The sequence below is a fragment of the Cebidichthys violaceus genome, unplaced genomic scaffold (assembly GCF_023349555.1).
Source record: "Cebidichthys violaceus isolate CVI_PGR_0920_01 unplaced genomic scaffold, fCebVio1.0.p SCAF_7, whole genome shotgun sequence".
Taxonomy (NCBI): Eukaryota; Metazoa; Chordata; class Actinopteri; order Perciformes; family Stichaeidae; genus Cebidichthys; species Cebidichthys violaceus.
Window position 1 is genome coordinate 5,141,842 of NW_027176927.1, and position 27,757 is coordinate 5,169,598.

The 27,757-nt window shown below is 42.0% G+C and overlaps 1 protein-coding gene across 6 annotated transcripts; it reads left to right on the top strand.

Annotated features, from left to right (window-relative positions):
• The first annotated feature begins 3,517 nt into the window (after positions 1–3,517).
• fam131bb (family with sequence similarity 131 member Bb) lies at positions 3,518–26,930 on the top strand. 6 transcript variants are annotated; one of them, XM_068735623.1, is made up of 9 exons: positions 3,518–3,718; positions 6,605–6,794; positions 14,026–14,063; positions 17,099–17,201; positions 18,728–18,952; positions 19,120–19,260; positions 20,931–21,241; positions 21,950–22,210; positions 23,184–26,930. In XM_068735623.1, exons 4-9 carry the CDS (start codon positions 17,105–17,107, stop codon positions 23,400–23,402), a joined length of 1,254 nt encoding a protein of 417 aa, XP_068591724.1. In that variant the 5' UTR covers positions 3,518–3,718; positions 6,605–6,794; positions 14,026–14,063; positions 17,099–17,104; the 3' UTR covers positions 23,403–26,930. The 6 variants fall into 6 exon arrangements, with proteins under 6 accessions (XP_068591724.1, XP_068591722.1, XP_068591723.1 ...); XM_068735621.1 differs by lacking the exon at positions 6,605–6,794 and adding an exon at positions 16,651–16,686; XM_068735622.1 differs by lacking the exon at positions 6,605–6,794.
• Positions 26,931–27,757: the final 827 nt, after the last annotated feature.

Genomic DNA, 27,757 nt, shown 5'->3' on the forward strand with positions numbered 1-27,757 from the left:
TTTGCTGTAAATGTAATGAACTCAAAAAAATATTTTATTTAAATTAAATTAAAAGGATGGGGTTGAGTTAAGAAATGTAGCTTTAAGAATATGAAATGTCTCTATTAAGATAAAAAGGTTAACAGTAGAGCATTTCATCACATTCCAAATAAATGTAAGTAACTAAGTAACATTTACCGCCAATATTAATTGCATGTATTTTTTTGCACAATATATAATTTTCAAAGTCTTTCCAAAATGTAAGACAATATAGGCAACCAAAAAAAAGATGAATTAAGAAAGTATATTGTTCAATCTTGTAGAAAGTACATTTGTTAACAACATCTAAAAACATTGAAATATAAATGTTATATAGTTTGTGTAATATTTTCAGATGTATTTCTCTCATTTTGTTTGTGATGAAGAATCTATAAAGGAACAAGCCATATCTCTGCCCATTTTTTAATTAGCTGAGTTAGGCTGCTGTCACTGCCAAGATGACCGGAGAAACCCACTTTAATCTTCACAGCGGCTTTTCAGAATCCTATGAGTGACGTCACGGAGACCTGGTCCATATTTTATACAGTCTGAGCTAATGTTTTAAAACCTTAAGAATGACTTTGGAAACAGGACAGGCATTTCCGTTCATCAGCACAGAACATCTTGAACGAGACAGTATTAAAGCTGTTATTCATTATCCTTGAGATGCAACCTACAGAACAGCCAGGAGCTGATAGACAGATAGTGACAGGTACATGAAAGTCACTGATGATGAGGTGATATGAGATAATATTAAACAGGGACTGCCGCATTGGAATTCAGTGCAGCATCGACCCAGATAGGAAAACAAGAGACGTGCTGACAGGAACACGATAGAAGTCGTCTTGTGTCATGTGTTGCAAGGCGGTTTCATGTTGTTGTACATCGTTTGTTAGCACTGGTGTAGAAATGTGTGTGTGTGTAGGTTGAAAAGGAGCAGACAAAGACGGTAAGAGGCAGCAATGTAAATGGCCCATGTATCATGAGTGAGATTAGTGTCAAGAATTTCTTCCCTCTCTGGTTGACCTTGTTCCGCATTGACGGTCCATATCGTAGATCACCACTCTGTCAGAGGTGTTCTGTATTCTGTGTGTGTGTGTATGTGTGCGATCGGGCTGAAACTAACAATTATTTTCATTATGAGGATGTTGTCCTCAGTTCATCAATTAATCACTTATAAAACTGTGAAAAAATGAAGGTCACGTTTTTCTAGAGATCAAGGTCACATCATACAATGTCTTTTATTGTTTGAACACTAGCTCAAAACCAAAAAATATTCAATTTATTATGACGCAAGAGAAAGAAAAGCAGCCCATTTTAGAAGCTGGAACCATAAAATATTTGTCTCCAAATTAACTTAAACACGTAGCTGATTATCAAAAGTTAAAGAATCAAAATATAATCGTTACAGCTCTGGTGAGTTTGTTTGCATCTCAGAAATCTGTCATAGTTTGGGCATAGGGTAAAATATGCCCTACCTTTGATACAGAAGAATGGGCAAAGAAAACAAATTGTGTTGACAAGGAACAACCGGTAAAGCAGGACAGATACACCTAGATCAACCGAGGAGTTCAGCAAAAAGCATGCATTGCCGTGAGGCGTCATGTGAAGAGAGAGAATGACTGACAGAGACTTATAGACACTTCCAGACAGTGATTTGCACAAAGTGATGGGCAGATGGAGGGGGAATTGTGAGCCAGAGAGGGAGATTGGGTCGAAGACAATATACTCAGTCTGCAATTACACATATCAGAGGGGGGTAGTGCATTTTTTTCTCCCCTAACCAGGTTCAGCGCATGTGAGCCAACAGCCCTGAATGAAGCTGACCCCTGCAGCAGCCTATAGCCTCATCTCCTCTGCCCCAGTGGGAAACTGCAGAGAGAGCAAACACACATCTATATATAAACCCACATTGCAGGGAATGGCTGGATTATGTATGATTTGTTATGTCTAGCTTTGCCCTTTATTGTTATATCACATTCATACTTCTGCATCTCTTTTTTTAATCTATTTAATTCTTAAACTGATTTTATTGTTGTCTTTTTCCTCCGTCCATTCTGGAGTGCTAATTAATTAATTTATTTTCACACAGCATCATGCCCACACCTCTCCCGCACATGACTCAACTGTTCTTTGCTTTCCTTCCCATCACTCCCCCCATCTGCCTATGTCTTTGTCTCTCTGTCCCCTCCATCTGTCGAGCTCTCCTCCTCTTCTTCACCCAAATGTCCGTAAAGTCAACAAAACAAGAGTGCCCCCCCCCGACACACACACACACACACACACACACACACACACACACACACACACACACACACACACATACAACCCTTCACTGTCCAGAATGCTCCTGCGTCATTTACTGGGCAAACACTTATAGAAACAGCACACATTTGTAATCAGCAAAGAGAGAGGGGTAGGGGGCTTCCTAGACAGAAAAAAAGAGTAAGAAGAGAAAGAAAGACTGGAAGGGAAAATAAAAAAGAGAGCCGGTGTTTGGACACTGAAGCAAGACAGCACGCATTTAGAATGAAGGTGGAAGGTGTAGGTGTGGTGGTGTTACAGATGCAAGTCAAATGAGAGAGAGAGATACATTAAAAAAAGCTCCTCTCATTTGTTTCCCTGGGGAAGAGGGTATGGGTGGGAGAAAGGAAATGATGCGAGGAGAGCAAACACAAAAAGAGGGAATAGAGGAAGACATGGGGGCGTCATTTAGAGTGAACAGAAAGCAAGAAATAGGTGCAGAGATGACTGAGGGGCGGATCAATACTGCAAGACGACATAGAAAGAGGTGGAGACTCAAGCAGCGGCTTGACAGTGAAGGAAAACCCTCAGCTGTTTTTTTTTCAGGATTGTTTAATATTGGTGTATGTGCATGAATTTATTTGTGTGAGGGAGGGAGGAGGTGATTGAGAGGAAGATGGAGAGAGGGGAGAGCAAACCGCTGCAGCACTTTGTTAGGCTGAGTGCACACAGGAGAGGGAGACAGAGAGAGAATCCCCCATTTTAGCTCAACAATATTACGGCAGTGCAGAGATATCTACAACAATGGCAGCCCGGCACTCTCAGCACTGTGCTATTGATCCTGTAGTGGCAACCCAATACACACACAGTCTATAATTGTTGTTTTAACCTCTCATTCGATTAATGTCTGTCTTTGTTTTGAGCTTTCTCATTTACAAATTACCCAATCATACTGTCATTGTCTGTCCCAATAACTAAAATTGTTTAGGTAAATGTAATAATGGCTCCAAATTGGATTGGATATCTCCTAATATAGGTAACATATTGGTCATATTGATAGCTGTTATCAAAATAGAAGAAACATCTGTTTAAATAATGCTAATAATGCCTCTTCGCATCTTTATTTAGTCCTAATCTATTACCCCCAGGCATACTGACTTACTAACCGGATCTCTTCTAAGACACTGCACCGGAGAGAGAGAGAGCAGGGGGGGAGAGAGAGAGAGAGAGAGAGAGAGAGAGAGAGGGAGGGAGAGAGAGTGAGTGATCGAGCAAGCGCAGGAGGGAGAGAGAGAAAGAGAGAGCACAGGAGAGCAAGAAAAAGGAGCTAGAGCCGAGAGAACGAGAGAGTCGCAGGAGGAAGAGGGAGAATGCACGGTGTCTGGGTAACACTTCCTCGCTTGTATCCAGGGCCTTTGTGAATACACCATGGGATGCATCGGCTCCAGGACACTGAGTAAGCCCCGCTTCTCTTCCCTCACTCATTGCGGTCTAGAGGGGGTTTGGGTGGGGGCGGGGGGAAGGATGAGCAGGAGGATGGGTGTCTTGCAGGAGTGAGGGTTTGTGTGGAGACCACGTATGGACAGGCTTTGTATATATCTATGTGTGTGTTTATGTGTGTGTGAGAGGTCTTTGCTTCTCTTTCAGTGCAGTGTATAAGCAAGTTGTAGAGTTCTGGTCACAGAAGCTGTGTACCCAGAATACAGGCAAGATGTCACAGACAATATGTGTTAAAAATGTGCTACTGTGTGTGTGGTTGCATCCCCCACCTCCCTACTCCAGCCCTCCTCCCATCCCTTGATTTATGATGCTGTTTGGCAGTATGTATATGTGTGTGAGTAGGAGGCAGAGAGGGATGGGGAGGAGAGGGAGGCAGGAGAGGGAAACGCTGTGATAGTGCTTATTTATAGGGCGGTATGGCTTGGAGAAAGAGAGGAAAAAGAGACAGGGGATAATGCCTTTGTCAGGATGCCTTTGTCAGGGGCGTTTGCCCAGTTTGTTATTATTTGCATGTGTAATAGGGATAAAAAGAAACGAGCAGCAGAGGAAGAATTTCAGCGCAGGCAGGGAGGCAGGGAGGAGGGGAGATGGACGGATGGCGATGGAGAGGGGGAGAGGGAGAGGGAGGGGCGAATACGTGCAGGCTAGGGTGTACGGGATTGACGGTAGTTTTCAGGTGAGGACCCTCCTGGATAAACCCATAGATGACATGTTAAGGACTGCCGCTAAGTGAGGAAAGACTGGGAGGGGTTGCATAAATAGTAATCTTTTAGTTGCATGAATATAGTTAAAATATGTTGCAGTGCTAGTCAGGTCCTGCAGGTCTTAGTATGTAGCATGAATCAAGCTCAAAAGGTAAAAATAAACACAGACCTCCCTTGGTGTTAAATATTAATGAACCACTTAGCACATCAGGGTCTTAAACATATTTGTGGCAGAGCATCGGTCTCAACATCTTTTACGCCCCTTTGAAAAGTGCATAACCTTTCCAGGGGTCATGAATGTCAAAGCCAGGTTACAGACAGGATCTCCAGTGTGCTTGTGCATTTTTATTTCCTTTTTCATTTAACTAAATATCAATTATTGATGAAGAGGATTTTAACTGTATTTAGAATAGAAGGAGTTCTACAGTACATGACACAGTTAGGAAGGCAGGTGTGAACTGAATACAGCAGCAACGGTGTTACAGAAGCTCAGGTGGTGCAGATTACAGTATTTGACACATTGCAGAGCAGGAGAGAAGGTTAGGATCCTCTGTCAACACTCAGGTCAAGACAGGAGACCTTGCAAAGCCCAGAGACTCCAGCTGCTGCGAACAATGTGATTGAAGAGGACAGAGGGCTTTTCAAAGGTGCCACATTAATCTGATTGTGAGCCACCTGAATACTAATGCTTGTTTTTGTATGAGTAATCAGAGAGGCTCAAGATTTCAATAAGGTTGCTCCAGTAAAAGCAATTTCTGATCAGGGATAAGTGATGCAAAGCCGTGACAAGGGAGAATACACGGAAGAACACATCCAAAGTGCACCTTGTAGCCTGTCAGACACAAGTAGTAGAGATTGTACATCTACTTAGGAGAAAGCAAATGTTATCCCTAGCTGTGTGCACTGTAATCTAACATGAATGTGTAAATAAACAGTTCTTAAGAGAAGGAAGATTAGGCGTTTCCAAGCAACTTGTGTGCCAGAGACTGTGAGCATCAGAATTAGCAGAAGTCTAGAGGCATGGTTGTGTTTATCCTGGGTGAGAATGGCTTTAGTGTGTGCTATTGATCGGCCTTCTGAACTGCAGTCCACACTGCCAAGCAGAGATCAACAGGAGGAGCAGCAGGACTGGGTCTGTCTCTGTACGGGAGTAGCCCTGATGTATCTGTCTGCCCTCCGGTAACACTATCTCTCCCAGCTCCATCATATCTGAGTTGTGCTCCGTGGTCAGGCTGTGATAGGCTCACACTGCTGTAGTATGGCAAAAATCATGCCTCTGTGTAATAAGTCTAGCTGGGTGAGGAAGAATATACTGCATAGTTTCCTTTGTTTTGGATGTCAAAGGAGATGTGACACAGAAGAAACTATGATGACATCTTTTTAGTAGTAGCAAAACTAATAGAAACCTTAAGGGACAACGCTTTACCCTACATATCACTTTTTATTAGAGGTCTGGCCGTTTAGATTTTTTCAAACAGAAAACCCTAGATGTAAAAAACTCTTACCCAGAGAAATAGCATCATGGCAAATGTTGCAGACACTGATTCATGCAGGCAGTGAGGGTAGTTGTTCATACTGTATGTATGTAAGTTTAACTCAGACCCAGTGAGGGCTGTCGTAAATACCAGGATTGGGGTTTGTTCACTTTCACCTAAAAAAAAACACGTAAAAAAAGAATTGAAGAACGCAATGAATACAAAGTGTTTTTGTTTAGAATCAGGAAAAACAAATCTGCCATGGAACAAGTGGAAATGTATGCCTTTTAAGATAAAAGAAAAGATTGAAATTAGCTGGGAAAACATATTCCACTATTAGGAGGTGTTGTGTCATAATAACTAATGCTCAAAAGTAGTATTTCACAAAATATTTAGGATGCACTGTCGAAATGTCTCACTGAAATATTACTTATGTGATTGTGTCTTATATAAGCGTGATGAGATATTTTGACTAATAATTAGACAAATATTCTTAACCCTTTTTGCAGTGCTTCAAAAGTTTAAAGCTGTGTTTTTGCAAGTAAAAGGTTCAGTCTACAAAGAATCTACTGAAATTGAAATTCCTTATCATTGAAGTATACTGTATGTCAATGGTTACTTTGGGTTATGCCTTAAAACCAATCCTTTTACCATCTGCTTTAGCCGAGCTGCCCCTCACCACCACTGTTACTGGTTCAGGTGAAGACACAGTGATGTACAGTAGATGAGATGTCTGCATCCATCACCCCTTCAGAGAGCAAAAGGCCTTGAGAAGCAGTCGATGGGAGTGCACATTATTCTTCACCCCCATCATCGAGGAAAAGGCAATGAGATCTACAGCAAAACAACTACAGTCAGTGACTAAGCTTGTGTGTGCAGTACACAGTTTATATATGGTTCATTGAGAGCACATTTCCACAGCTGCCAAACACAGGGTTAGTAATTCTGCTACAGCACCATGATGTTGATCACATTTGTAGATGTTGATAATGCTATTACCCATAATTGTGCTAAAAGCTTCACATCAGAAGCAGTTTTCCATATTGAGTTTCCAGGCCGCCCAATACCTGTAAGAGCTGGAATCATTAATCACTCTATAATTTAGGGCATTGTGTGCAGCATGAAGATAACTGCTATGGGTCAGGCTGCAGTGGTGAAATTATAGAAATTAATGTGGGACATTATGACAACTCTCACCTGTGCTGTCTGTAAGCAGACTCTCTTTTCACTTTCTCTAAGTTAGCTCTGGTAAGGTGCCACACCACTTACAAATCAATAAGTATTACGCTTCTGTTTGTGTGTGTGTGTGACTATATGTTTATGTATGCATCTACAAACTGAATTGTGTTTGTAGCACAGAGTATCTTACGTATCAAGTGTTTGGTCATATTCATTATCTTGTTTCTTGTTATATGATCAGATAGTCCCGACTTATATCAAAATGTTGCCCATTTAAGATAGAAGCTTGTATTTAGACAACATTAAACTTCTTTTTAAATTTCTTTTATCCAATGAAAAAAGGATTTGTTGAAAATCATGTTTATGTGTACAAAATCATGTTTCTATTTCTCAACATTAGGGTTGTCCTTGACCAAAGAAATTCTTAGTCGACTAAATAACTCATACGATTTTGGTGACTAATCTATTAATTGATTTAATCAATAGATCTTATTTTCTCCAAAAAGAATTGCACAAAAGTACCACTTTAAATCTTGTGTTTAGCAGAGTTGTGCTTGAAGGTTTCTCGGAAATAAGTAATTCAGCATGGAAAAAGCATAAAAACGAAAAATTTATTAAAGAAATCTTAATTTACTAAGATAAAAACAACCGATTAGTCAACTAATCGATTAAGAGGGGGCAGCTCAACTCAAGATACAATTTTTAAAAATCATTTTGGCATCATACAGCTAATAGAAAAAAAATACAAACAGTACCTAGCTTGAGTGTCCGCATGCTCTCGTGTGTGTATGTATGTGTTCATGCATGGATGCATATGATCGCACTCTTGCTGCTATATGTATTTGCACGTAGGCCCACGTGTGGGTGTGAATGCAATATATATAGGCAACATTGTTGCTTCCCCACTTTGTCCCATCACTCTTTTTGATGCTGCATTACAGAGAGGGATTCCCTGTCATTCAATTTGAAACACCCCCGGTAACACGGCACCTTCACAAACACTCAGTCAACAACTGATACCACGTCCTGCATTTGCCGGTTTGCAGTCAGCCTGTAAACAGGCAAATCTGGCCAACTGAGATGGAGGCTGATTGATTGGCTGCTGCCCAGGTTGGAAAAGCCTTGCACACATGAACACATTCAAGGTGAATGACTCAGTGATGTAGTGCTTCAGAGACAAGGGGGACCTGATGACCCTTACCTGTGTGGATGTGTGTCAGCATGTGTATGAGTGTTTGTGTGTGTGTGTGTATACACCCAAGGACTCCAATGTAGCACATAAAGCAGCATAGGGTCTCTACCTACAGATTTATGTAAGTGCCTCTGTGTCATATTCTTGACTGTGCGCTAAACGGTTTGCGTTGTCACATGATGCCAGGTAACAAGCCTTGTGGGAGGGGAACTGATTAAAATGTATATGCCTGTGTGTTTGCCCTTGCACATTTTCAGCTTGTATGTGGATGATCAGAAATAAGAGGCCTGTGTGTGGGAAACATGATGGCAGGCGTTGCTGTAAACAAAGTGACTCAGACTGTGTTATGAAATTGAATAATGCTGTGAAAGAGAGAATTTCATCTCCACAATTTGATCCATGTGGGTATGTGTGACTGTGTGTGAATCTAAGTGCATTTGCGGATACACTCCACAGCATTAGTGCGCAACCATGCTGGTTGTCTCAGTGTTATCTGTAGCAACTAACCACTTCAGTGCTGATAAAGAGAAAGGCCATGTTCTCAAAGACGGGAAGACTCCTTTGAAAGCTGAGGAGCAAGAAAATAAAGATGTCCTGCTGTAGGCTACACGTAACTGGTTGACTTCCCCTGCCTCTGCAGGTTTTCTTCCCGTCATCTAAACAGATTCGGATAAAAGCACTTCTTCCGTTTGTGGTCCTAATATTCATTATATATTTAGCAGGCCATTAGGATGTTTATGGAAATGATTGGGTTGATGATGCTGGGCTGCAGCTGCCTGTGCCAAGTTACTACACGCTGTAGATTTTTAGATATGACAGTCAGTGCACCAATGACTGCTGTAACCTATTTACCCTGTATCAGTGATAAAGATCTGCACAGGATGGCAGCCACATTCATGTCTGTACAGATTAATGAGGTGTGTCAGGTCTGCCAATGACAGGGGCATGTAGATTAGAAATGTCATTTCACCAAGTCAATGGCAGTAACTCATGCCCCTGCATGTGTGTGGAATATGTCCCGAGACACACTTAGACCAAACTCTTCCAACCATCTGGGCTCTGGTCCTCAGCTGTCAGCTGAACTCTGGAGCTCAGTCACCCGACATCTGCTCATATCTCTGCAACAGGGCTGCTATCCGAACCGGTGCCCCATCGTGGCAACCAGCCTTTACTGCAGCTGTCATGGTAAACAAGCACCAAGCCCCCTGGTTGATCGGCGCTATTGCTGCAGGCCACTGGAAGTACAAAAAGACGGATGACTCTCAAATGCTTCCCACTCGAGCGGGAGCCGTCAAGCCACTACATTCAGAGCTGGAGTTGACAGTGCAGCCGCTGCAGATCTTTGGTTGTTCGTTACGCACGGCCGCTCCCTCCTTTTTCTCCTCCATCTCCTATCCCTCCCTCCTTGACTCCTTCTCGCTCCTTCTCCTCTGCTGAGCAAAGCCTGGCTCCCCTATGACCGCAGGGGGGTATCCAGCGCCGCACCGCTGTGTGTGTGGGGGAGGAGGGGAGAGTGCCAGGGGAAGAAAAGCTGGCTCAGAGCTCTGGTCATGTGCTCTGTTGTTGTTGCTGTTTCCTCAAGGAGGGATCCTGCCTGCCTCCTCAGAAGCTGAATTACGCATTTGCTTACTGTGCTGCTGAGAGCTCAAGAGCATCACCTTCCCTGGGTGCAGAAATACAGAGCGTGCCATAGCTTAAGAAACCACTGAGCTCCTAGCTGACTACTGAACCATTATCTATGCAGATATTCTAAGAACTATAAACAACTAATCACAGCATGATATAGACATCCAAACCCTTGTGGCTCACTTCACAAATAGCACATGCTTTGATGTAATCTCATATGAGTCACAAACACTAGATTATATGCATACATCTACAAAGGTACACAAACTGTACTTAATGTTTCTGGTCCATTGCTGTGCAAAGGCTGGAGGGCTTCCCAATGGTAGTTTGTAGCCTACTGCTGCAGTCCAGCAAACTCTTTAGCCATACTGTGACTCATGTGTGTGTGTGTGTCTGGGGGGGTGGGTGGAGGGGTGAATGCTAATCTACTAATTGGCCAAACAAGGCTGAAGGATGCAGAGGGGAGAGACTGAGAAAGCTGAAGAAAGGAAGAGAAACAGCGGAAGAGAGAAAGTGATATTGTGTGTGTGCCCTGTGTACTGTATGTTGCTGTATAGGCCCAATATATGTGGGTGTGCATATATGTTCATGTACAGTTTGTGTTTGCAGGGAAGTTTTTTACCCAGATGGGGAAAAAATCTGCGACACTCTACCGCCCAGGCAGAAAATGAGACATCTCTCTGTCTAAGTGATATCAGCCCATAAGTAACCACCTCACACCGCCCTCCACAGTGCCAAAAATCCAACACGTCGACTGATTCTTCTGAGGTCACACAGAGTTCATTTTTAATAGTGAAAGTAGGGCATGAATATAAATGCGTCCCCACTCTCCGACAATGGCAAGGCCTGATGCAAAGTTGTTTAATTATTTCTGGTTTTTGGGTGGTGACCATCAGCTGATCCTGCTTTCTTTTTCAGGAACGCTTTTCTCTCACTCACAGTCTCTCACAGTTTATACATTACATTACATTAAAGTCATTTAGCAGACGCTTTTATCCAAAGCGACTTACAATAAGTGTATTCAACATAGGTATTCAAGAGAACTACTAGTCACCAGAAGTCATAAGTGTATCTCTTTGTTTACACAAGCAAATAAGAGCATGAAGCAGAGCATGAACCAGAGCAAAAGTACAGTGCAGAAACAAACAAATACAATAAGTGCAACAAACCAATATGAATACAATAAGTGCAACAAACTAGTATGAATACAATAAGTGCTGAGTGGAAGGCTCAGGATAGTACTTCTTGAAGAGGTGAGTTTTATAGTATATGTTGCCTTTAAACACGATTAAAACGCCTAGACTGTAAAAACCTCGATTGGCAGTGTGGCTGGCATTTGTTGGGACTGGGGCTGAGATTTGCCCTTGAATGGTGTAATTCGTCACAAGTTAAGTTGCTTTAAGTAAAGTATATTATGTTTCCAAAACAGTCTGAATTGAATTTCACAGGAAGAAATATTTTCAGTATGAAACAGTATGTTATGTTTTACTGTCAGGCCCTTAACATCAGTGAACAAATGCATGTTTGGCTCACTATTTTATATCAGCCGAACAATGAACCACTGAAAATAGAACACCTCTTGAACCTGAGTGCCCACACAACAACAAACACCAGATAAGTGCATGTTATACATGTAGCAACATAATCATCCTGTATACCCACACAACTGGAAGATGCTTGGCTTAAAGCTCATGATAACCATTTTTACCTAAACAAAACACAATTTCAACACCAAGCCAAGCAACTAATTGAACATGCATGCAGCCATGGTGGTGCTAGCGACTTTACTACTTCATGCTACCCGCACAAATAAAAGCTGTGACCCCACATATTCCAAAGGCATACGTCTTATCCCTCCACGACCAAACTTACTGAGCCAGCGGCCGAAAAAGAGTAGAATGTATACTTCACTTTATACAGCCATAACCATAAATATGTCTTACCTTTGCTGATTTGTGATCAAAAGTTTTGTTCGAGGGCATATCAATGCTGCTAATGGCTACTCCAATTTCTTTGGTTAATTTTTTAGTAGATTTCCAGCCGTGTGTTCATTTAAATGGCATGGAGGAGCATTTTCTCTCTGCCTTCCTCCAGCATCGAACAGACTCAGCCTTGCTTGTGATAACACAGTCTATGTCTCCATCTTCTGGGTGCATTCACTGCACTCAACTTAAAGATATTGGCCTTCAATAGAGGCATGAGCTGGACCCATGGGTCATGGTTCTCTTTGAATGGGACCATGCATAGAGGCCTGGTTAATTGTATTAAGATGGAAATAATACCTATAGTGACATGTAAATTCAATTAAATTAGTTTTACAGTACCTAATGGTACCCAAATGGCCAATCTACTAAAACCTCTCCAACTTTGCTTTGCTTCATTGTATTAGCATCTGTCTGTGCACAGTTAATGTTCAGATGTTGTGATAAGGCTTGCTAGAAGTTTTGGGCTGCAGAACTTAATGGACCATAATACATAAAAAGGATTGCATTTTGGAGAGAATGGCTGATATTTTTGGTCGGTATTCATTTTGGACATTAATTTTACCAGTTTTGTTTTAGTTGGAAATATGTTCTTAATAGGGAGATTTACTTTGACACATGCAATTGGTGGAGTGTCCCTTTAAGATAAATGTACCCTGGTAATGTACAACCAAACAGCTATTTATACATACAGGAACTTCATGTGCCTTCTGTGTATGTTCAGAGTTATTCAGGGAAAAACACGGACCACTACACAAAGTGGATTGAGGGAAACTGGGTCGAACTAAGCGGAAATTAAACACTTGATCACTCCTAGAAGTTAACTCTCCAAATGTATTTGATATCACAGACTGATGATATATAATGATACAGACCACTGAAAGAAGAAGACCCTAGGTTTGAGTATATTTACAATACTAATGAAGTGAGGTGGTCCTGTTTTGTTGGCACACCCTTCCCTGTGTGAGCAAAAAGGGTCAGTTTTTTTGGATGAAATCTGTCCCTCGTCTCCTGCCCTCGCAGTGATCTGATGCGACTGGATGGAGTTCAGAGAAAGAGGGGTAATATCTGAGAGCCCAACGGAGACAGAGTGAAGCTGATGTTTCTGAATCACTGGGTCAGTGGGTCACAGACGTCACTGGACATCCAGAGAGCCAACAACTCTGTTTTCTCAGAGCTGCAGAGGAATCGCTCATGATTGCCAAATGCAGCTGTGATTGGTGCAGCAACACACGTACACACACACACGCACACACACACACACACACACACACACACACACACACACACACACACACACACACACACACACACACACACACACAGGGAGACACACAGAGTGCTGACATAGGAGCGAGCCCCTCTGAGACTTGCACACGCAGACCCTCTGATACAGAGAGCAGGCACCTAGAGACTGACTCAGTGTTTAAACTCCATTACCAGTACAGTCTCGCTAATTAAACCAATGTTTTAATTAGGATTTGGACAGCCAGGAAAGAGGAGGGATAATAATGTTCATTCATCCAACAGAGAGCGTCTATTTCAGATGACTCCCATCTGCAGTGTACTGGTGGATGGCTGTGTGTATGATCTGCCACAGACTCCTTGCAGTGCATTATTAATTGCAATCCAAGTGTGATTTACATGTAGAGGAAGTTCATTAAAGAGACTTTAAGGAAAGACTTTGGCGATAAGACTATCAGAAAGATCTCCTTGAGTCTAGACGCTGGTGGTGGAGGAGTGAAGCCTGCAGGTGGTTGATCTCTCATTGATTACTCCATAAAAGATATTGTTAAGGGAAGCGATATTTTGTTTGTGTGTGTTTGCTGGCCTTTTAAAGGGAAGTGTTAAAATGTTGTTGTTTTTTTCAAAATAAAAGGGGGGGAGAATCGAGAATGTAGGAAATTTGGCATTGTGAGAAAGGAAGGACGCCAGAGATGATTCACCCAATAAAGGCAGAACATGAGAGAAAAGATCTTCCTTGTTGAACTTTAGCCAAAGCTTCATGAATGGTCGGAATGCTAGGCTAGTAAACATTTTGAGTTAAATTAATTTTCCTTCTCTCTTGTCTCTCTCTGTTCTCTCTTCCTCTACTCTTCTGTCAGCGGGAGATGGCGTACCAGTCCAGAAGGATGGGGAGCAGGTAAGACCTCGGTAGTCCTTCTGGCTCACCCCTCTGGTGGACTTCCTCTGACTGTTTCCACTCCACCTGAGGAACCAACATGGCTGTGGATTTAAGCTGCTACATGAGGAGCTGCAGCAGCTCAGCTCACTAGCTCTCTGTCACTCAAGGTGCCAGTGCTTATGCTCGTAGATTAGTAAAGTAGCCCACGCATCATTTCAATGTCAGTCGCTTAACTTCCACTTCACCTCCCCGCCCATTTGATGGGGTGGCGTAGCTGGAAGACTGAACAATACTGGTTCGGTTGGCATATTGCTGTTGCTATGACATATGTGGCTTGATATCCATCTGATCTGAGTCCCTGCTCAGTGCTGGTTTAAAGCAAAACAAGAAACGCATCACTCTCTCTTTCTCCAAATTCTTACACACCATTACTATATCCTTTTACCTCTCGTCTCATTTTCACTCATTTCGTCTTTTCTCCTGCTGCTTTACTGATCCTCTGCTCTAAAACTGATCCCTCTGAGACAGGACACAGGAGAGGGAACCATTTTGGAGGAAAATGTAGAGAACTCTACTTTTTCACCAAATGCACTGTGGACAGATTCCATCCTTTATTTATGCATCGTGCCCCAGAATGCCCTTCAGTCCTACAGAGAGGAAAAAAACAACCACACACACACACACACACACACACACACACACACACACACACACACACACACACACACACACACATCGTGTTGTCGGGGGCTATTGGAAGTAACAGGAAAAGCTGCTTCAAGAGGCCCAGCTCTACTACTCAAGTGTGTTAAATCTCTCATCAGACCCACTCCTGTGGAGAGAGAGGAAGAAAGAAAGAGGGAGAGTCAAAGAACCAAGAAGTGGGAGCAACGAATAGAATTACAAAGTGAAAAAAAATTGAAGAAAAGAACAGGAAGAGGTTGATATCGATAAACATGAGTTATCTGGATACATGCTGCATGATGGAGATGTTACACCACCCTGGTGGTCGCTCCCTCATTATGTCATTCAGCATTAAATAACCTGTTCTCTACATTTAACAGCCTGTTGACCAGCGGTGATAAGTAACAAAGTAGCCTATTTATTCAAGCATTGTTTTGAGGCACGGTAGGGAGGGAAGGAATAAAACCATGAAGCCCAAACCCAATGCTAAAGCTCAGAGGAATAGTTTGACATTTTGGGAAGTATGCTCATTCACTTTCTTGTAGATAATTACATAAGAAGATTGATACCACTTAGCTTAACATAAATACTGGAAACAGAGGGTAATAACTGGCCTGGCTCTGTCCATTTCTCACAGCAAATCTAAAGCTCACTTATTAATATGTTACAGTTTATCTTTTTTGTTGTGCAATGTATACAAAAACTGAAGTGAAGGGTTTATATGCAAACCTTTTCTTGGTCGAGCACCAAAACTTCCTGGAGTCTGTTTGACAGGCAAAACAGGAAGAAGGTTTTTGTACGGGTTAAAAACACAAGATATGCTGTGTTAATTAGAGAACTTCGGAGGTGATGGGAGGCGGATGTTGTTACCTTTGGACAGAGTTAGGCTAGCTGTTTCCCCCTGTTTCCAGTGTTTGTGCTGAGCTAAGCTAACCAGCTGCTGGTTCCAGCTTATTTACCATACAAGAGAGAGTGATACATCAACCAATTTTAAGCATTAAAAGTATTCCTTTGGGTAAAGGATCTGAGTTCTTCTTCCATCACTGCTGTTTACATTGCAATGTTTAAAATGTATGAAAATGGAGACACAGCTAGGAATAATTAATTTAATTCTAAGAAAAATAAAGCTTGAGAGGATCTATGTGTGATGAATGTTGGGGCCAACATTTTTTCCTCCATATTGTTTATTTACTGATTTATTTTTGCACTGCCTCGACTGTGCAGATTGACATGAAGGTGAACACATTTGAGCACAACCACTAACCCACCAGCGTCACCGGTCTAGTTAGTGATTGAGAGGAATGGTGTGGCAGAGGCTGCTGCTTATCTGCTTTGTTCCCAGCATCTGCCCTCTCTCTCTCTCTCTCTCTCTCTCTCTCTCTCTCTCTCTCTCTCTCTCTCTCTCTCTCTCTCTCTCACACACACACCCTCCCCTTCCTCCTGATAGCCCCAGTCCCCTGTGTGTCTGCAGCATCAGATACCGTTCGACACAGCACTGACATCTCTCTCACTCACTCGATTTTCCGCTGGCTTTCAGTGTTTTTGGCAGCACATGTAACCAGAGAGGAGACTCATTCATCCGTAGCATATTCACTCTGCTATACATACCCAAGCAAATATACTGATCCCTGTTTAATTCCCCCCCCCCCCCCCCCCCCCCCTTCTCCCTGTCATTCCGGTCCTTCACTCTTGCCTTCTTCGTTCCTGGAAAATCCTGTGTATCTGTCTCTCTTCCCCTCTCACGTCTCTTAATTTCTCTTCTTCTGCATGTCCAATGAGCAATCCCTCCTCTGTCCCTGCTCTCTTCGTCTTCTCCTATTTCCCTTCCATGCATGTCAATGTTCTCTCTGTCCTGTCACTCTCTTACTCTTTCCCGCTCCTTCTTTCCCCATCCCTCCCTCTTCCTATTTCTCTTCCTCAGCATGGACGTTCAGAATTTTCATGGGAAGGAATCAATGTAAGTGTTGTGACACCATTCCTTCATCTACTACTTTTCTTCCTCTATCTATTTGTTTCTTTCACCTGTTTTGATTTAACTCACCCTTTAGTCATGAGCTTTTTTCCTCCTCACGACCCCCGTCCCTCTCGGCCTTACATTTTCGGTTTATTTTAGTGGTGCACGGTAGTGAGCACAAGCAGAATGACTTATTAGTGCAGAATACAAAAGTACACAGTTTACTTGGAATCAGGATTTGGGTAATGCATTTTTATCTTTTGTATTAACCCAACAACTCCATCACTTGTCTCCACTCACCCCTCTCTAACACACACTGTCTCGATGTCTTTGTGTGCCCTGTCACACTCCCCATACTATTCCTTTCTCCACACTTTTTTCCCCTCCTCCATTCCTCTCTCTTCTCTCCCTCTAGCTGTCTATGGAAGACACCACGTCAATCCTGCCTCGGCTCAAGAGGAACTCAAATGCCTACGGCATCGGGGCTCTGGCTAAGTCTTCTCTGTCAGGTGTGTCAGGTGTGTGTCTGTGCTGTAACTGGTAAACCGACCCCATGTTGGCTCTGCCCTCAGCGGGAGCTTGAGTCAGCATGGTACCCGAAATGGGTTCCCCTCTATCACTTCCTCTCCTCACTGTGATAACACTCGTCAATGGCTCCTCCTCAGTCATTGATGTAATGAATTATACTTCATATACTGTAATGAAAGACAACACACACACGCAGTGCATCATCATACAGCTTGTAGCTCTAAGAAAAGGTGTGTGGTGAGTGGAGAGTGTAGTTTTCTTTGTTAAGTGGTTGTGAAACTGTGTTGTCCTGAATTAGTATGGATGTTCTGAACCGTGTAAAGTGGTGTGTTGAACAGAGTTCAGTGCAGTCTAGTGTAAAGTTTTTGGTTTATTCCAGCTGTTTTGTGCAGTGCAGTTTATTTGAGTGCAGTGAAATGTATTATAGTGCAGTGAAGTGCAGTGCAGCTGCCGTACCGTGTGGTGTTGTACAGATTTGTCCCATAATTTATTCAATTTATTCATGAATCTCATCTCCATTCGCCACTATCAGAGAGAATCAAACAACCAGGGATTTACAGTACGTGTCATCGTGTGTTGGTCACATGAAATATGGAGCAATGCCATTATGCTGTTATCAGCTGGTGTCAGAGTGGTAGCAGGAAATGAATTTCAACTTCAAAAGATGTTCTGCAGGGTTTGCATGAGTCAAGTTCTCAGACAGACAGCGAGGAGAAAGAGAACAGTTTTCTGCTTACCCAGCGCAGCTTAGCAGAGGTGTGAAAGCTATTATGTCAACAAGCCAACCTCTCATTACTTATGCCACACAACCACCTCACCCCAATTAACCTATTCCATCCCATGATGCACCTTTGTCAGACAGGACACATCAATTCCCTCCTCTCCTCCTTGCAGCACATACAGGAAAGGGCTGAGTTTCATTAAACGCATGAATGTCACCCACACAACCCTTCGCCATTTAGCTATTCTTAAGATCCACGTGCACGAAGACCCTCATTAAACTACAGGCATTTCAGAAGTAGGATTGGACTGACAGTGTGTTTCTATATTGGTTTATCTTTGTTGGAGCAGACATTAGTCACTATTTCTTTTAATTGACTGTTTCTGTTCCCCAAACATCATAGAGGGATTAATCATATTATTATTCTCTTGATATTATAACATGGGACAGAACTATAATCATACATATGTATATATAGTTTAACCATTTCTAATCAGCCTCTAAGGTAATTATCAATCAAACAGTATAGACATAATTAGATAAACTGCCCAATTTCATCCAACCACACCAGTTTAGTCTACTGGATATCCATAGTCCATCACACCACGACCAATCAACAAGAACATACTTGATAACATATCTTATGTCTGTCTCTCCCCTTTCTTTCTCTTTGTCCATCCACCACTTCACAAACCTGCTGCTTCACTTCCTTCTCCTTCATTAATCTCTCATCTCTCACTTCACACTCTTGCGATCCTCATCCTCCTCTGTCTCCCATGTCTTCTCCACCACCAGGTGTGAGCCGCACCATGAAGGAGCGAGTGACCAAGCCCACAGCCATGGCCCAGGGTCGCGTCGCTCACATGATTGAATGGCAAAACTGGAGCATGACCACGGTGGGTGCAGGGGGAGTCCCCCTGCCCCGCATCACCACCCAGGAGCGGGAGAAGGAGCGGCGGCTGGAGAACGATGCCTACAGTGACCTCAGTGAAGGAGAGAAGGAGGCTCGTTTCACTGCAGGTTGGAAACACAGAGGACAGACGCTCCACAGAGCCTCGTAAACCGTCATCTCCAGAATGATGTGCTTCTAATCTCACTTTGTTGGCTGTATGCCAGTTATTCAGCTGACTCAATATAATGCGGGTTCTCACAATGATCCTGGCTTCTCCTTTGAATCATGACCTCAGGTATCCTGCAGCAGTTTGCGATCTCGGAGGCGACACTCCTGGCCTGGTCATCGATGGATGGAGAGAGCCCGCGGTCGGGCTCAAACCAGGGCAGTATGGCTCATCTGAGTGAGCTTAACCAGGAGAGCATCAACAGTCGAGGTAAAGGACTACAAAGAACTACAAATATAACTGCAGCGGAAAATCAAAGTGGCTTTTGTTGCAGAACAAGCTAAATTGTATTTTAAAAAGGTTTAACAGCATACTAAGAGAATTTGCCATAGGCATACAGCTGTTGTGAAGAACGTATCAGTTACTTAAGTAATTGTAAAAAAGAATCAATTAAAAGTAAAGCAGTATTATTATCAAAGTTTACTTAAAGTTCAAAGTAGTCGTTGCCCCTGTCAGGGTTATTATGTTACATTTTAATTGTCATACTGCGTATGCAGGATTGCATGTTGTAGCTGGTGGAAATAATGATAATCCTTTCTACTTTTGGTATTGTTGGTTTGTTGGACATAAAACAGTGCATAATATTTTGTCCCCTGATCATGTTTTGTACCTTGATCTTAGTATATGTGAAATATATGTAGTGAAGTAAAAATTGTAATATCTAAATTTAAATGAAGTATAAAGTAACATAAAAAGTACAAGTAACTCAGAAGTGTACTTAGGTATAGTGCTTGAGTAAATGTACTTTTCCAACACAGGCGTACATTATAGTTTGTATATATTGAGTGAAATAATGTGGAAAAGTATTTATTTTATATATATTTTATAATACACGTCCAGGCAGCATTAAAACAGCTGTGAATGCCTGTGTGGGTGTAGATAAGCAGCTTGCAGTATAGCATGTGTCATGTTGCTAAGTAATGAGAACATACTATTCCATCTCCTCTTTCCAGGCTGGAAAGGAAGATCATTATTAATTTCACATTTCCAACATGGGTTGTTGGAAGGTAAAAGGTATAAATAACAATTTTGGACATTTTTATTCCACAGCACTTCCACTGCAAACTTCTTCTCATGAAGTTAGAGGTGCAGACGAGTATAATGAGCGTGTTGGTACTCATTGGAGCAGATAAATCTCAAGGATATGATGCTTGATTAACAGATTTGCATCAATTCATCAAATCATTTTTTTAGACAAACTCTTAGCACAGGGTTAAAATGTGTGTCTGTGTTTTCCCTTGAGGCCCTATTCATACCTTTCCTCTTGAGAAAAAGATAAACTGCACCAAATCAAGGCTGCGACTGCATTATACAGCTTGACACAAGTGATGAATCAACAGTGAAAGGTGTGCCAGTGTTCAAACTGTATTCGGTACATCTAGCTGCTGTCATAACACTTACTCAGCCAACGTTGATATTTTCTCTGCAGTAAGTGAGTTTTTTATTTAGCTGCCAGTCAAACCTCCTTATTCTGCTCAACAGGCCAGATCAAAGCCAAAATGCAAACTGATTTAGTCCACTGTGCTTCTTAATTGTACGATAGCAGCTGAAATCCTATCACTCAACATAATTAAAGGTTCAATTGTTGGTCATTAGTGGCGGGATATTTAGCAACTTCAGCTGAAATAAAATGCTGATGCTTTACCAGACCTACAATTTGGAGTTTAGTTCTGGCAAAGTTTTCTGAGTTAAAAACAAACAATCAGCGTGACATCAGGATTTCCCTGGTTTTATATTTGTGGATATTATGAAGATCACATGATCAGGATGATTCTCTCTATTGTGCTTGTTGCTACTAAAATGTGACCAAAACATGTCAAATGTAACACATAACAACCAGTACCTCTAATGGCAGCTGATGCCTTCTCCATTTCTTCCAGATCAGATATTGCATCACTCCTCGGCAGAGGTGTGGCCTCACACATATGTCTCCCAGGGCCACTACTGCCTCTCCTCCTCCGATGCCTGGGAGCCGATCAACAACGATCCGTCCGTCATGGCATCTCCCCCTGCTGGCTCCTATGTTATGGGGACTGATGGGTATGACGGGCAGGCAGCGGCTCGCTTCCTGTCGCAGCAACAGCAGCAGCAGTTCACTCTCCAGCAGCAGAATCAACTACAACAGCTGCAGCAGATCCAACAGATCCAGCACTACCAGCAACAGCAGCTCCTGCAGTATCAGCAACAACAGGTTGAGTCTTACTTCTCTGGGTGTGACACATAAGAGATAATACATGTTGAAATGTAGACGTGAGCATGATTACTTTTGGACATAAAGCACAAACGTCATGAGCAGTCCTTACGAGTCAGGAGGTTGTGTCATTTCAGAAGTGCGTCAAAATACTACTGTCGCTTAAAACCCTTGTAGCTCAAGTTATTTTCATGTTGCAACACATTATATTTTTTGTCCTCAGAAAACTCTGTAACTCCCAGATTTATGAAGCTTTTTCAATGCTGTTTTTTTACGTTGAGTGGGGAAATTAATTATTGACCTTGGAAACACAACAATCCTGATCTAGTTTTTTTTAAGTTCCTTGATTTATTTTGGCTAATAAAACACTTTAATGTATAGGTCCATAGTTTATAGTTTAATATATGATACAACCATCAAAAACACTAGTTGTTGCTTTAAACAGCAACTTGGAGCCAAAATTGAATCATAAACTTGAATCTCTGTGCACAAACAAAAGCAGTATTGATCACTTTTATAGTGACAAAGGCCTGTACTGCAAACGGTCTGCTGTTGCCATCAAAAACTATTTTATTAGCTGCCGACATGAGGCTTTGTGTATTTTTGTCAAACTGCTTGATGCTGCATCACCTCTGACATGGTGATGTGTCGTGGACGGACTCAGATCTCAGCTCTGCCTCTAACTCTTCCTCCTCTCCCTGTTTGTAGTCGCTGGAGCACAGGCTGCACAGTGCCAACCACTCTTTGCAAGCGACGCCCAACAGCACCATCCACAGCCTGATCCATTCTGCTCACCCACCATTGGTCGATCTGTGGAACACGGGGCAGATGGAGGCCTATCAGACAGACGCCGGAGGCTACATCGGCGTGGCGGCGGTTGTGGAGCCAAGCCTCTGTGTTCCCTCCACAGAAGAGATGGGAACAGAGCACTCTCCACTACTGGAGCAGCAGGAGGAGGAGGAGATAAAGGTGCGCGGGGGGGGGGGGGGGGGGGGGGGGGGGGGGGGATTTGATTACATATAATTACATCGTCAGTGTTTAATATTCATCTGTGAAGTGCCAAAGCACTGTAAAATACCATATTATTATATTATATATTATATTAACTATAAATCATGTATCATTTATTATTTTTCAAATGATTCCATAGGTTTTTCAGATTTATTACCAATCATCTGGGTTCAATTCATGCCTGTGTGGTATGAAGCAGTGCTGACATGACATTAGTTACAGCAGTAGTAAGTGAACAATAAGTCATCTTGTAAAAAGTGATGTATTGTTGAATGTAACGGAGACGCCGCGAGTTAAAACAGTTGGACAATGTTGTATGTGGCGTTAAAGGGAGCTTTCCAAAGCACAGAAAAATAACAGAATTTTTTAACAGAAAGCCTTTTACAAACTGCAGGGGTTGGGTTTGAAAAAAGTTGGCATTTATGATTATTGAATTGCATTGTGGATATTGTATGATCCTGTTTATGGAGCTTGCCCTGTACTCTGTGACTTCGACTGTGATTGTGACCATTGACCGTTCTGTTTTTTTTTTATCTCTTTCCTCCAACTTTATGGAAATGCAGAAAGCTGACTCAGACATCGTTGATGCTGAAGCTTCCTTTGAGCAACAACAAGAAACAGTTTACAAACCAGCAATAATGGCCAATGCATTTCCATCATAATCAACTAAATATCAACTGTGATGGATTAACCATTTCAAGCAAATCTGGGAAGTCTTTCCCAGTTGATCCTCATACTCTGCTGGTTGCCTGAAAGATGAAGAAGTTGATAAACCTTTGGAAGTCAGTTGGCAATAATGTAAATAATATAAAAATGGTGGTTAATAGGATAAAACATGCAGACTCACCAGTATGTACCCCTTACCTATATTGTGATGGTTGACTAGGAATGTTTACTGATCCTTCTGTGTGTCTCTGTCTGTCCTGATCAGGAGGATGAGATGACACTGTGCATGGAGCCAGAGTTGGCCTCGTTGACTCCGCCCACGCAACAAGGGGATGCCTCTGGTGGCAGTAGTCCGGGACAACCACCGGCAGAGCCAATCACAGAGCGGAAGTCCTCCGATGTGACCTCCAGCCTCCTTCAGACACTAGAGGATAAGGAAGAGGCGGAGGGGCAGGGTCCTGCCGCTTCCATGGCAACCAACTGAGTACCTGGATGTCAATGGACGACTTATTACAAACTGACCGGAGAGTCAGAAAGGAATGAGCGTAATAATACAATATATATCTATTAATCTGTTACTTTTCAGGTATCAAAAAACACAACTTTTTGGTTGCGAGATGAATTGGTGAGAATTAGATTTGGAGATGGACTCACAATGAGACAAGAGCTGATGCAACAAAGGACACCTATTTTATTTGTAAGCCTTACATCCCAAAGGTATAATTGAAGGAAGGAGTGAGTACGGAGAAACTGAAGAGGAGGAGGAGCAGGAGGAAGGGGAGCACTGACTGACTGAGACATTTCACCAGGAAAACGAAACCATGTTGAGATGAAGAGGAGGGGAACGGAAACATGCATGCTTTTTATGACGACAAGCAACATGACCCTGTCATCGCTTATAACAATAATAATGAAAATCTATCATAATAAAACATTATAATAAGAATAATTTTGTAACAAAGCAAAAAAAGAACAAATCTATGTATAAGTGTATGATAAGATATAACAGTTTTCCGACGGGAGAACAACTCTGTTTACAGCTGTTACTCAACATATTAGATAACGCTTAATCAAATTATTTTCCCTGTTGCATCGAACACATACAGTATACTTTAACAAATGGCAACCCAAACAATTTCACGTGTGATTCAAAGTAGAAAATGTCAGCATTTCAGTGAAATGCAGATGAACCCTCTAAAATAAATACTTCTATAATGTTTGTGGCACCAAGATGCCCGAGGCACAACCCAGGGACAGGCCTGTCCTGCTGACTGCACACACTAAACTGCACAGATAAGGATTGTACTGTAAGATAGTGTGCTTCCTACTGTCTCTCTGTATGCATGTTTCTTCAGAGCACTATGGAGTACCTGTACTATACAGCACTGTATAGACTTTGCACTGAACCATAGTATCCCAGGTGGGGCCACAGTGGGCCTGCGGTGAGTTTCATGACGGAGAAATAAAGACAAAGCTGCATAAGCGATTCTCTTTTGCACTGATGCAATCCAACAGATCAGAGGTTGCCTTTGGACTGTTGACATTACCCAGTTCCCACTCTGACAACCAAAACCGAGCCACTTGACAACACAAACCCTCAGCTGCTTCTTTTTCCATAGACGTACGTAGTCGAGGATGATAACCACTATTTGAATGTACTGGAAAACACATGGCAGTACATGAGCGTTTGTCTCCTCGCGGTCCACATAGGAGAGAGTCTTTCTTAAGAAACAAACAAGTCTTTCAAACGTGTGGGAGGATGCTGTTGAAAAGGGATTCACTGCGGGCTCCACCACAACACGCACGCACACACAAACACACACACACACACACACACACACACACACACACACACACACACACACACACACACACACACACACACACACACACACAAAAATATCTAAATTGTAACCAGCAATAGACAGACAAAACACTGGCTTCCCAACAGTGTCAGCTCTGTCGTATAGATGTAAATAATATATAAAAATCGCCTCTCAATCACAGTCACAGCTGTTCTAGTACAGTATGATTTCTTTATTTTTTTACACCTCTCAGTCCCACTTTATTTTGGGATCGCTCTCAAGCTTACGATTTAGGCCTGAATTTAGTTTTGTTTTTTTACCACTACACAAAGACAAATGAAACAGGAATGTTTGTGTTTTAAATAGAGCAAGAGTGTTTTATCCGGCGAGTCCATCAGTGAGGGAAACAAAGACGGACTGTAGACGGTCCGAGTTCACGGGAGGAAATTACAGCCTGTGTGCCGCTCAATCAGCCAATCAGGGAATAGAACAGAAGACTAGGATGGAAGACTTGAGCCGAAAAGATCAGTGTCTTCCTGCTCAGTGTGATTACTGTGAAGCAGCTGCCTGGAGTGTGATAGTGATTCTAATGATTTTTAGGAAGCATGTTGCCATTAGTTTTTTCCTTTTTCTTTCTTTCACCTGAGAAAGAATGCGTGTTTTCCAGCGAAGAGGTTAAACAGGCAGTGAAGACTTTCTGTGCATAGCTCACTTGATGAACTTTACAAACAACACACAACCACTGATTTCATCTCTTTTTTTCTCCGTTGGGGAGCACCCTCTCCTCTCACTTTGATGATTGTGTGAGAAGCTTTTAAGATGAACAGAAAAAAAAGAAAGCGGTTTATTGACTGGAATTGATTTATTTGTTGACTGCTTCTTTATGTACTGTTGGGGACAATGTTTATTTTTCTACTGACTTGTTGAAATCCCTTCCAGTATAAGTTAGAATACTTGTCATGGTTGTAAAGCCGTCTTGTTTCGTTCTGGTTTTGAGCACTTTACACCAAGAAAAACACCTTGTTAAAAGATTAGAGATGGATAGTTTGGCAGCTCTCAATTATTAACAAATCTATCATCATTTTATTTCACTACAAGAATCCCTGTTTAGCGTCTCATGAAAACAAGAGGGCTCAAAACTGCAAACAGAATGTCTTTACACAGTGGCACTTATTCATTTATTTATTGAACAATTACTTGGTGGGGAGGAATATTGTGACAGCTTGTACAGAGTCTTTAATTTCATGTAGGTACCAATCCTTCTGGGAGCAGTATCTTTTTCTTTATGAGTCAGTTTTAAAGGAAAGCAGTGTAGGGACTATTGCTTTATATTTGTTATGGTGACAATTGCGATTTAGGTTTGATTATTATTTGCAAAAAAAAAAGTTATTAGGAAACATGCACGATGAAAAGACACTGCTTCAATTTGGGTTGTTTTATTGTTTTTTTCTTTCTTTATTTGTTTAGCAAATTCTCAATGAATGAATAAACTAAAAACAAGAAGCCAAATATATTTCTGTGGATGTTAAGGTTTTCTGATCACATCTTTGTTAACCGACCGGTTTGCAATTGAGTTCTTCTTTTTGTATAATTCTACTGCCATCTTCCAAGAGTTACAGTAACTTGTCTGCAGGCATGACGCTCTGCTTCTTGTCCTCTGCCTTTCTCCTTCTCTCTCTTTCTATCTCTTTGTATCTGTTCTGTATATTTGTGTCTGTCTGTATGTCTGTCTGTCAGTGTACAGTAAGTTGTCTTGTTGGAAGAATCACTGCCTGAAAAAAAGAGAAAAATAACAAGTTTTCACATCATCCAAAGGGGATTTGAGGCAATCAGACATGTAACATCGATATATAATTTGGAAATGTGTGCAAAAAAAGTAACCGCTGTAAAGAAATTCTGCAAAAAATTGGATGGCTTCTGTAAAAGTCTGTATAAAACTGGATTAATTTGTTTGAAATGGGACAGAGTGACTTGTGATACCAGTGTACACTCACCTATGCATGCTTGTTGGACGGTTGTCACATGATGGTTCTTCCACGTGGTTCCCCCCTCTCTCTCCTCTTCTGTCAACAACTTTCTGTTTCTTCCTGTTTCTCTTCCTTTCTCCTGCACGACAGAACCTCCTACACCCCCTCCAGCTCCTTAACCAGTCTCCTCTTCTTTTCCTCTGGTGGAGAAAGAGCAAATAAACAAACCAACAAATGGCATTTCTTGTGCTCATGTGTGGATATCTTTTCCAGGGTGTAAATAATTAGATTATCACACGTTCACCTCTTTCTCTCTAGACCCTTAACACATGTGAAATGTCTTTTTTTTTTAACCACTTTTGGTGGCAGTCAGTGTCTCTAAACCTTGGTGCTTGTCAGACAAAACAACAATCACCAAGGAAGTGGCAGCAGTGTAATCCAGCCCGTCATGCTTTTCCAAACACATTTCTCTCCAGTCCTTATCGGGGATTTTATGCCAGGAGAATATTAATGACAAATTCTCAGAGACAGGCCTCCTCTGTGGGACAAACTGCTTCTTTGTTCAAGCTCACATAGAAACTGAAACACACTGTTGACCTTCACAGTACAAACACGTGTTTATGCTCAGAGAAATTCTCTTTTCAAGCCTGAATGCTGGAAGGCTGATACAGTGATTTTTCCACCCGAGAAGGTGGTTTGTGCCCGTCTGTTGGTCGGTCCACCACTTTAATCCACACTAAAATATCTCAACAACTATTGACGGACTGTCATGAAATTTGTGGCACACATTCATGTTCCCTTCAGGATGAATTCTAATAACTTTGGTAATCTCCTAACTTTTCATTTAGCGCCACCATCAGGTCAAAAATGTAAGTTGTTTATGACAAAGTGGGCGTTCTGACTGAAAAGAGCCCTGCATTATAACAACACAAGGGGCTGCGTTGGTGGGGGTTGTAGCTTCACGCACAGGTGAGATATGAAATATTATCCAGGAAGGCCCCTTTGAGTAACACATAGGTGAATTTGAAGGCTTATCAGACGCCAGTTGCTAATCTTTTGTCTCAATG